At 34.0% G+C, this 11,993-nt stretch overlaps 1 protein-coding gene across 1 annotated transcript; it reads left to right on the forward strand.

Moving 5' to 3' along the window:
- Window positions 1–6,812: 6,812 nt before the first annotated feature.
- On the forward strand, window positions 6,813–7,768 carry LOC142622110 (subtilisin-like protease SBT2.5). The gene is made up of 3 exons (XM_075795541.1): window positions 6,813–6,965; window positions 7,125–7,272; window positions 7,455–7,768. The coding sequence occupies exons 1-3, from the start codon at window positions 6,883–6,885 to the stop codon at window positions 7,515–7,517; spliced, it is 294 nt and encodes a 97-aa protein (XP_075651656.1). The 5' UTR covers window positions 6,813–6,882; the 3' UTR covers window positions 7,518–7,768.
- The last annotated feature ends 4,225 nt before the right edge of the window (window positions 7,769–11,993 follow it).

An 11,993-nucleotide genomic window follows, 5' to 3' on the forward strand; every position in this document is an offset into this window, starting at 1 on the left:
AGTCTCATAAAATTTCTCACATATCCCACATGTGTGAAAAACCTTAAATTTGGTGGAACTCGCCCTAACAATTTAGTCCAAACTCTATGGTTAAAAATGAAGCTGATGATGCAAAAAATCGTCAATTGAACTCCTTGTCAATATAGATGGACGAAGGTGTTGGCTTCGTCCAGGGACAAAACTTTTGGTGTTGTTCTTCTCTGGCTTTATGGCTTTTGGTGCTGCTCTTCTCTGGCTTTATAGCTGATGATGCAAAAAATTGTTAGTTGGACTCCTTGTCAATACATATGGACAAAAATGCTGGTTTCGTCCAAAGACAAACCTGCAACAAGATATGAAATAGATAAAAAGAAGTACATCGGTGTGGTATGTGCCAAAGGGCCTCCAATGATTAAGTTAGAATGGAATTCAATTGAAGTATCTTGCAAAAGAATTCAACTTAGGAATAGTTTTTAGGATGAGAGTTGTGTGTACCCCTGGCGCTTTGGTTTATGTGGGTTTTGTAGCCTTGTCTTTATTGCTTGAATGAATATTTGCATTTATGGGATATGGAGTTGTTGGTATTAATGACTGTCTTTTAATATCTACCAACGGCTATTTGTCTGTTGAAGCCCGTATGTTACTTCTTAGCTGTCTTGGGCATTGAATGTCTTTTATGGCTTCATCCATCATTGATGTTAGTACGTTACATCTTGCATGGACTAACATTTAATTCGTCCGAAAAGAGATGGGCGATCTTAATAATTCATCAATAATGAACGCAGAGGCGTTATAGACTTCAATGGTCTTCTGCCCGTCGGTTCGTCAATTACTCTTTTGCCTATTTGGCGCGTTAACCATTACTCATGTCATTTATGGGAAACTCATTTAATGTATGCTGTAATCGTTCATCACATGGACGAAGTTGGCTTGATAGATGATGCTAACTTTCTCTTCTTTTGCTATATGATGGACAAGGGTGATTTTTCTCCTCTTCAGTAGCAAATAAAACTTAGTGTAATAAATTGTGACATTGCCAAATCATATGGGATTTACTACCCCAAGACTAATTACATGTTTAAATTATTATATATATATATAGACACACACACACATATACACATTTGGGGTAGGACTGGAAAAATTCATGCAAAGCAACAATTTTGCCATTCCAAGGGTACTTGCAATAATAATGGGTCATACGATGAACTAGTTTGGATTACATGATGAATTTGTTTCTCCATCACTTGTAAAATTTTTTTATCCAAAATCCAAAACAAATTAAGAAGAAAGAGGGTGAGGTGTTAATAATCACAATTTTGTAACTTGTAAATTCTAGTGATCTAAAATTCGAAATGGATTTGGAAGATAAAGGATTAAAATTATTAATAATGACAACCTTACTTTTAATTATGGAGGATTCGATAGAATTAAAGTTAACTTATGGCTAAACTTATTGATCCCTCCATCCTCATTTAGACCATTCACACATTGGTTTTTCGGTAAATAGGGACTTCTATGGGAACATGAGTAGATAAGACCTTTTACATATTGGTCATCCCTTATTTTATTTATTTATTTTTCATTTAACGGGGGAAAAAAAAAACCATTTCCTTGCTACATATATATAGTATTTTGAAAAGCATCATGTAGATTAGGGAATCGATATTACACAGTGTACTGTGAATCATTCTTAATTGTGAGAGGAAATTTTGACTGAAAGAATGATGTATTTGATTCTAGTCAATGTTTATAAGTATTCAATGAAGAGTTGTGTTAACGGGCACCGTGTGGTGCCCGTTAAGCACAAATTTTTTTACTTTTTTCTAACACAAGTCTTGTTTTTTTATTTTTATTTTTAATTTTTTTTTAGCAATTTAGGTCAATTTTTCAATTTTGTAGTATTGTTTGAGATTTTTTTTGACTTTTTCAGACAATTATTTTGTCTTTTATGCACTTAACCAGCACTAAGCGGTTCTGGTTAACATTCTCCTTCAGTGAAAGTCAATGCCTAGGGGTGTTTATCTTATGAACAATGATAAGAGGGATCCTAAAATATTGGTAGAGGGTGAAGGTCTTTTCTAGCCAGGTACAGTGCATGATATAGCGGGGAAAAGAGGAATTATTTTTTACAAAACCATGGTTTCGGCCTGTTGGATTAGCAAAATGGACAGAATGAGATTTTTGTTAACCTTTTACTTTAGGGGTGTAGAAGTAGAAGGCATGTGTTTTTTGTTTCCTAGTGCAGCAAGTGTAACCTACATATAAAGCTGCTCTCATGTTTAAGTCGTGGGCAATGGGAGGGTCACTCTACTAGCCAATGAGGTATGTAATTGGAGAAAATGATAATGGCAAGCTCGCTAACTTACCAACAAAATACCTTTTTCTTCATGAAGTGTCAGTTTGTGAGACTGAAATTTCAGTAAACACTTCTGAATGAATCAGACATTGAGATCCATACACGGGGTTGAGATCCATACATGGAGTAAGACTGTAAGAGGTCTTGTAAATTACTACAAAGGTCAAAGATATATGGTCCACAGTGCACTTTCTCCACTTGACCCAATCTAACATTATTACTCAATATCAAAGTTCAAACCGGGATACCTTTTCTCTTTCCACTCCCTAAACAAATATCACTTGTACAAAAGAAATGAGGAACAATATGGAGACCTCAATATCGTTTAGTGGAACAAATACCATCGATCTCTTTCCCACCAAATTTCAAATAGACAATCAACAGTTTTTTAGAGCAGTACGTTCGGCTATGTAAAGGGTCTTTTTAATTAGATAGTAAATAATAAAGAAAAATATTGCACACCCAGCTCTGCGCCACTTCTCAAAATTTTGAGAGTTATTTTTATCACACATTTCTCTCTCTTTCGTCTGAATTTACCAACAAATCTCTCTCTCTCTCTCTCTCTCTCTCTCATGGCACAAGATAGGGTGACAAGACGCGCTAGGATGATAAATTAGGAGGAAAAAAAAGTAGAAAATTTTAGGTCAAATTAAAAATTTCCATCTTAAACTATCACCCCGCAATTACATTTAACCCCTTGAACTATCAAAAATCACGATCAAACCCCTAATATTTAAAAGTATGTTACACTTAACTCCTTGTCATTTGTTTTGCTCATTGAAAGATTAATTTACCCCTCAACTGTTTGTTTTGGAGAGGTGTAAATTAGTATGTCTGCTTAATTCTAATAAACTTAACACCAAAACAAATGGTAGGAGGACATTGAAACAAAATTATAGCTTAGGGGGTTAAGTTTAATTAGGGTGATAGTTAAGGGTGTGAAGGCGTAGTTTAGCCAAGTTTTTAATAGGTTGTATAAGAAATGAAGAGTTGGATATAGGGTTTATTGGTAAAGTGATAAGCAAAAGATTAAAAAAAAAAAGTGTTACGTCCATAACATTTTTACAACAAATCATAAGTGGTTAGTTGTTATTAGTTCAAATTTGAATTTAGCACTGAGATTACATTTTTTAACCCAATAATAATAATCAATAACAACCTGCCATTTAGGATTTGTTGTAAAAATGTTTTGGATATATCATTTCTAAAAAAAAAAAATTTAAGTAGGTTTTTTCTTCCAAATTTGAAGAAATTTTGCAAAATGGGGGGTGAGTACCAGGGGGGGCGATTTCGTACCGTACCGGCCAGTACCCCGGTACAGGTACACCCCCCGTACCGTACCGGTAAAAATACCGGGTGTACTGGCCGTACCGGAGGATTTCGGCCATACCGGCCGGTAAAGGAATACCGGTCCGAAATGTGTTCTGGGTTTTTTTTTTTTTTTTGTTTGTAATTAGGGATTTTTTTTAAGGGCAGGATAGTAATTTTGGCTTACCCTAAAATCACTATCTTCCCTTTCTGTTTTGCCGCAGCCTCCATTTCTCTTCTCCGGTTTCTCTTCTCACTTCTCTCCCTCTCTGCGTCTCACTCTCAACTCTCAAGTCTCAACAAAATTTATTTTACAGTTCTCACTTCTCTCACTCTCTGCTCCGGTTTCTCTTCTCCCTCACTCTCTCATTCTCACTTCTCTCCCTCTTCGCATCTCACTCTCAAGTCTCAACAAATTTCTTTTACAGTTCTCACTCTCTCACTCTCTGCATCGAGGTCCTTGGTCGGAAGTTGGAAGAGTGTCGTGACTGCCGTCGGAACTGGTATATGTGTGTTTTTTATTTTTTATTTTTATATGATTTTGATTTCGGAATTTGTTTTTTTTTTTTTTTTTTTTTGGTTTTTAATGCATGTGAATGACATAATGTATAAAAATCTATTTGTTTTTTTTTTTTCATAATCTGCTTGAATTTTTTTTTTCTCAGCTGCTCTGGGTCTCTCAGCCGTCTGTTGGCTCTGTTTCTCACTCTCAGTCTCAGGTATAAACTTTAATTTTTTTAGTGGAATTATATTTATGTGGAATAGAGATTCTGATAATGTTTGTTATTTACTGTGAATTGGGTTACTGTGATAAATAACAAATTGTTTACTGTGTTCATGAATTGGGTTACTGTGTTAACTTAATTATTTGTATTATTTATTTTCTTTGTAAGCAATGAACAATTAAGTTTTTTGTTTTTTATATTGTGTTTATTTTTTCTTTGTAAGTTTGTATGCAATGAACAATTGAAGTAATGTTTTATTGTAAACATGGATTTTTGAGGTAATGTTTTATGGTAAATAGAGATTTTGTGTGTATGTGTGTGTGTGTATATATATATATATATATTAAATATATAAAATAGCGGTAAACCCGAAACGGTACACCGGTATTGACCGGTATCCGAAACATACCGTACCGGTGGCCAAACCGGTACAGCCTCCGGTACGGTATTAACTTCCTTGGTGAGTACTCCTACTTCCTCATGAATTTTCTTTCATGCGATTTAACATTATCTAGGCAAAAATATTTCACATATTGCATCATGTATAAAATATTTCTGTCTTATTTATGTCGCTTGCTCATTGCAATTTTCCATGTATGTGCTCCCAAAATTCAGAATTGAGCAGGGTGGGTCTCATATTGGAGGTGCCATGATTTTGCTTTTGTATTATCTTCCCTTTTGATATCCCTCTCCTTGTTTTATATGTACCCTTAAAAATCAAATTTGAGCCAGAAGGGCCTCATATTGGAGGTGCCATGAATTTTCCCGTTTTTAACATCCTTCTCATCTTTGCATTTTAGTTTAAGGTATAGATTATTAGGAGGTGTTTTCCTCATTAATACTTTTTTTTGGTTGTTGAAAAATAACATTTGCTCTATAATGGGTTTCTTCTATACATCATTTCCCATCACTCATAGTATGTAGGATTGTTCACGCGTTGATCAGTTTATGATTAACTTGTCGCTCGATCCTCGTATATTGGGCTACAAAGTGAGTGACCTGATGCATACTGAAATGATTGAGTTATTGATTGCATTTTCTTAAAAAAAATTATTGTTGGATGCAGCTAATTAATTTTGTTGCATCGAACGAGACTGCTAGAGCAAGTACGAAGGGGGCAGCACATATATCTAATTAACCTATATGTGCTTTCGGGGTATGTCAAAGGTTGAGGGACGTGGTCAACAGGCTAAGCGGGATACAAATGCCTACGTACCTGTTATCTAACCTATATGGGCTAGGTTTGGCAATTCCAATCATACTTTTGACAACGATGCCTTATTTAGTTAAGTGGAGTAAGATTTAGGGTGTGTTTTAATACCATTTGTTTGTTGAAAATAGAAAATTTATTGTTGAAAACATTGTAACAAAATAATTTTTAAAGGTGTGAATAGTGCCGTGAGACCAAATTTACCTAGAAATATGTGAAAAAACGAATTTGATAGTACGTGAACAGTAGTCATGAGACCCACTAAAAAAATGCTGAACGCACAGATTGGGCAAAACACTCAATACAAATGCAGCTTAAGTCCCTAAACATATCCAATTGAAATATAGAACAATGCTATTTGACATAAAGGTTATTGGCCGAACTTTGTTTCTACTTATTTATTCATTTTTGTATCCAATTACTAAGACCACCCATTTGAGTCTAAATATGTCAAAAGTATCATTGATTTTGAAGTTTGAATCATATGTAGATAAAAGTTACCTATATGTAGTGGATTGAGGTGACCACTCGATATTACTATATTCAGTTATGATTTTCATATCTGACTTACTAAAGTCTGTCTTGAAGTTGCTTAATAGATTGATTAGGCAAAGATTAAATTGACTAAACAACATTTATTGTGTAAGTGTGCTCTTATTTCCGTATGTATAATCAACACCTAATTTCTGCACCCGAGACACATTATTTCTCCCTATAGTTAAGTGTTGACTTTAATTTCTATCACAAGCGTGTGCGTTTCATTTTTTATGATAATGCTGCAAATCCTAGGTGAGATTCTCCAACTATGAACTATGGTGCTTCCAATTAGCACCGAAAAAAGAAAGGAAAAAAAAAAAGGTACCGTTTTAAACCGAGGTTCATTAGAAAAGAAATTGTTTCCTAAAGCACACGTAGGGGCGGCTTTTCAATAATTTAAGAGTTTGATTTCTTTATCCAAGTCCATTATTCAACTCAAAGTTTTAGCAAATTAAGAAATAAAGAACACTTAGCGGTCAAAATTATAAAACAGACTCCATAGGGTACTTGAGTCGCTATTTATTATACTCTATAGTTTCTTGCAATGTTCTTTTTCTTTCAAATTAGAGATGTGGGCCACTGTTCACTGTTTAAAAGTCATGCTGCTAGACTTTTTTTGTTTTGTTTTTTGGACAAGTAATTAAGGAGAAGAAAGTCATACTACTAGGTGCTAGCTGTTCGTGTATAAATAGGGTACACATATGACCTGAAAGCCACTGCATATGATACAAAAACCAAACTAGAAGAGAGAGAAGAGAGGAAAAATGGCAATGGAAAGTACCAAAAATGAGTCATATTTTGTTTTCATGAACTACGATCCTGAATATGAGCGCCTACGAGCTGATCGGTCAGTCATGTACTTGCATTACATTATATATTCCTTCATTATTTTATGGGATAAATTATGTTACATGTTGTTTTTCTTAATGAATCTTTTAATGTCATTGTCTCACTTCACTTTGTTTCTTTCTTTCATGGGTTTTTTTTTTTTTTTTTAATACAAAAGAACAAAGAAAGGGGCATATGAGCTTGATTTGTATCTAAGTAAGAAGCATGATGAGCTTCTAGCAAGCACCCTTGAGCCAGGCAGCTACAAGAAGACATTATCTTTGGTCATTGTTGATGGGTTTTCTGTAGAAATTACTGAGGATCAGGTATTTCTATTTTAGACATAGTTTTTCTGTAGAAATTACTGAGGATCAGGTATTTCTATTTTAGACATAGTTCATTTCAAAATGCATGATTTTTCAGTTTTAGGTAAAAAAAAAAAAAGTCAACCAAGTCATGCTTGTCTCTTGCTTTTTGATGGGTTTATTTCGTTAATATTTTGAAACAGGCCAATGAGCTTCGATCTGCAAATGGAGTGAGGATTGTGGAGAAGAATCAAGAGCTTGCTTAGTGTGGCATTCTAGTATAGAAGATGTTTAATATATATGTCAGTTGGGACATTTCTTAGTAACTGTATCACTTATCTTAAAGAGTTTAGGTAAAATTAAGAGAGATTTGTTTTGAGAATCTCCTGTATTGATGCAATTATAATGCTAGCCATCTAGTTTTGGAGGCTTTATGCAGGTTCAGCTTGTTTCTGAAGTGTCCAAGTATTATATATAACTAATGCTAAGAAGTTTCGATTGTGTAGTTGAAGACAAATTTCATTCTCTTTTCTTAAACCATATATTCTCAAACGATTTGATTAAGCATATTCAGATTTAATGGTTGAAATCAAGTGGCATTAAAACATAAATTCAATTGACAGCGACAGCCTTATTAGTGCTATGGTCATAAGTTTTAAACCAAGACCTCATGAATCTCATGAGGGATTATTAGACCAACCCTGGGGCTATTGGTGTATCTGATACCAATTAGGTCCTAAGAAATATGGATTATTAATGAATATTAATTACTTTAAAACAAGACATATTCCATGACAAATTCATCACATATACTTTGCAGTAATGCACAGAATCAATTTGAAAAAGCGAATACTAAACCAACTAGAAACAATAAACATACTAAACAAAAAAAGGGACTAAAATATACGTGTACACAACATATATTTATAGGTATGTAAATATTAACGTATATATTTATGTATTAAATCTCCATAATATATATTGGGAACTAAATTTGTATCTTTGCGTCCTACTGAGCTCATTAATACCTCATCCCCACATAGACATGCACAAAAGGCCAGAAACAATGGACTGAGGATTTAGATTCCACGGGAAGCATAGTACAAGTGAATTTTTTTTGCCTGAACGTAGTACAAGTGATTTGATACATTTCATAGAGGTCTTTTGGCCACTTTATCTACTTAAGGCAACAAGGAGCAGTGCAAAATTACTGCAAATTTTGCTTGAAATGGTTCTGCTTCTCAGCAAGTTTGAGAGAGAGCCTGCAATTCTAGCATGTGGGTCATATGTAGCACTGTCATCACGTGCAACCCTGGTTAGCATCAACTCTCAGTGTCCCCACTAGTACAAACCCTCACTTTCAATGGTTAATTTGAAATCAAATCCTAGGCCCCCAGTCAATTATTTTCCATTGTTAAAACTTATAGAAAGTCGAAAACCCAGACATCCATTCAATGTGATATCCAAAAGTTCACTAGATGTTAGTGCGGATTCTAAATAATTGATCATATTGGGTCCAGGTTGTGAAGTTTTGAGCCAGAAAATGCCTTCACAGAGGCTCGGGTATAGTGTCATAGGTGTAGGAAGGCTATCCTTTTACTTTATCTTGGTCATGTTTTCTTTTAGACCTCAATGATTTTTGCAGGTTGCGAGGGGCCAATAACAATAGGATCAAACAAATTATACCTCAACATGCAATTCACATGTACGGACAATTGTTCAAAAAGCCCCATTTGCCCACCCTTGGTTTGACTGAAGAAAAAAAATATCATGATCACTGCACTACTTGATGGTAAAGAAAAATTGTAACTTTTTTCCCCCTCCTTAGGAATATCATACGTAAAGGATTATTATTATTTTTTGTAATTACTAGGTACGTCGGATGGAAATATATTTAAAAAGTTCAGCGCGTTAATTAAAAGGAAAAAACAAACACACAAAAATTTGAAAAAAAGTCATTTAACTTATAAAAATTCAAAGTTAGATACTCTTTATCATATGTGTAGTAAAGGTCAATCCTTGTAGCGAGAGCAATAAACGAAAGGTTGGTGCTGTCTTTAGAAGGGAAAGAACAAAAAAAAAAAAAAAAAACACTAAGACCACGTCCTTTTAAGCAATAACTTTGCTATAACTCTGATATTACAAATTGTGAATAGTGGAGAAACAATAGCGCATTCATATGAAAGTGATAGACAATCAATTATAATCATATGATATTTGTGGAAATTAAATAGTGTGGTCTTAGTACTCTAGAATTACTATGTACTTGTTGCTTGCTTCTTTGACTTAGCTCTTTGTTGGCCTTAAAAAAAAATTATAAATATTTTTTTATTATAAAAATACATTGTTGAGAGAGAGAGAGAGAGAGAGAGAGATCCATGGTTGCTTCCCAATACTAGAAGTCAAGACTGGTTATGAATTGCAAAAACAACCCTTCCCACTTGACCCACCTACCTTGCTTTGCCTCAACGTGGATTTTTCCTTGTTCTAAAGAGATGATAGGGTGGGGACGCCGGGACGGTGTAGTCTTACCCTACCCCAAATATATATTATTTAAAATATATTTAACTTATTTATACATATAATGTAATATTTTCTTTGCATATCCTAGTTATAGTTTTTTTTTTTTAATACATATTGATGGTGATTCATAAAAGCATTATTCGTCCATAAGAGTCGTCCAAACCTAATAACATTTAGGATAGACTTCAGAAGGGAGAAAGGAAAACGGTGTACCACAAACATGAAAGGAGGTCGCCCAAAGGGAAAACGGTGTATCACAAACAAGAAGGTGTAGATGACTAACAAACACTTGGTAAATTTTGTAGTGTTTTTTGCAAAGCGAGAATAGCTACACCACGATCCACTATATCGAGACATGCATGGGGTGAATCCCCCAAAATTCACTTCACTCTTCCCACTAAGTCCATACATCTCCCACGATGTTAGTGGCCTCTAACAAGTAGACTTACTCTAAACTCTCTATAAAAAGGACCCAATATTGCCAAACTAAGGTACATAATACTATTCATTTACTCACCATACTTAAGTCTTTGAGAGAAATCTGACTTAACTATCTGAGGGTACTTGACCAGTTCACTCTGATTACTTTCGATAGTCTTTTTCTTTCTTTTGCAAGTCATCAATTTGCCGTAGAAACTCGAGCTTACAACCAACTGATTTCATTCTTCATCACATATTTTGCTACTATCTTCAAAACACTTGTGTTTGTTTCTCTCTGAGTACTCTTACGATTGCTCTTTCCGTTTATATTTCATCTTTATTTCATTAATATCAGAGCAATCTCATTAGGATTAAGCAAAACATCTCCAACCAGCCCCAAACATGACTTGTCCCACTACCACCCTATATGGATTTTTCTCGCTCCATAAAGTAACATGAGTGGGGGCAAGACACCTTGATTTGACTTTGCCCCACTTCATTGTCATCCCTAAATTAGTGATTTGCTGATTATGGAATATGATCATCACTATTTGGCCAATTGAGAAAGCAAAATACACCACCATACATTTAGTGATAAGAGTCATAATTTTCAACCTGGCACTATTGTTATAAAAATCTTTCCTATGAGAGTTTCATTACTAAGTGAGACGAAGGCCAAAACTTCTCTTAATTTTACATAAATTTTTTATTTTTAGTAGAAAAAATTAGAACAAAGAAAGGAGAAAATAGTTCACCGGACCAACCCATAAATCTCATCTGGCACCAAAAACTCAAGAGAATATAGACAGGTTGAAAATGAACCAAACTATTTATAAATAGCTTAAGCCCCATTTTAGGTTCAACTATTATATGAGGCTCGATTTAATTATATATAATATTATATCTTATATATGCTTGTTTAAAAATATACTTATATAGATTTGAGATTGGATTATGTAAGTTTGTAAATAGGTCCATATGATATCAAATTTTTATTTGTAGTTTATTGATAATATAAATGTTGAATTCTTAGTAAAAAAAAAAAAAATTTGAGAAGAGGTAAAAATGTCAGTCATGATTTTACTATATATGGAAAAAAAAAAGAGTGGTCTAGATAGCCTATAATTGTTGTCTTACGATGAAATTCACTACTGATCTTAATGTTGCAATCTCTTCACCTTTAATTTGAGTTACCTACTATGTGTGTGTGTGGATCAACCAGTGTGTGTGTATATATATGTGTGTGTAAGACTTATGTACAATACTTAGGTGTTATTTTTTAGGTTCTTCTCTTAAAATTTTGTCATGTGGCTTTTTTTTTTCTCATGAATGGAGGTGTATTTTTTAAGTTTAATAGCCACATAGCAGAATCTTAAGAGGGGAACCTAAGGAATAGCACCTAAAGTACTCTGTGTATGTGTGTGTGTGTGTATATATATATATCTTAACTAGAGAAAAGGAGTGGTGCCAATTATCAAGGTTTTCAAATCCGGACTGGACCGGGAGGTCGGACCGTGAAAACCGGGAACCGGATGAAAAATCGGTTTTTAAGCATAGAGAACCGAGCATATGTGGCAATTCCGTGAACCCCTAAAATCCTGATTGAACCCTTAAAACCGTGCGGTCCAACCCCTTAGCAATTTTTTAAAAATAAAAACAACTTAACACAATTTTATTCTACTTGATTAAATTATCCATCTCTTATAAGGAATAAAACAAAATTATAATTAAAATCATTCAAAGATATTCAACTTTATTTCAAAAATTAATCATAAATTTTAATGTTTTTATGGTTATTA

The sequence above is a fragment of the Castanea sativa genome, chromosome 1, assembly GCF_040712315.1.
Source record: "Castanea sativa cultivar Marrone di Chiusa Pesio chromosome 1, ASM4071231v1".
NCBI lineage: Eukaryota > Viridiplantae > Streptophyta > Magnoliopsida > Fagales > Fagaceae > Castanea > Castanea sativa.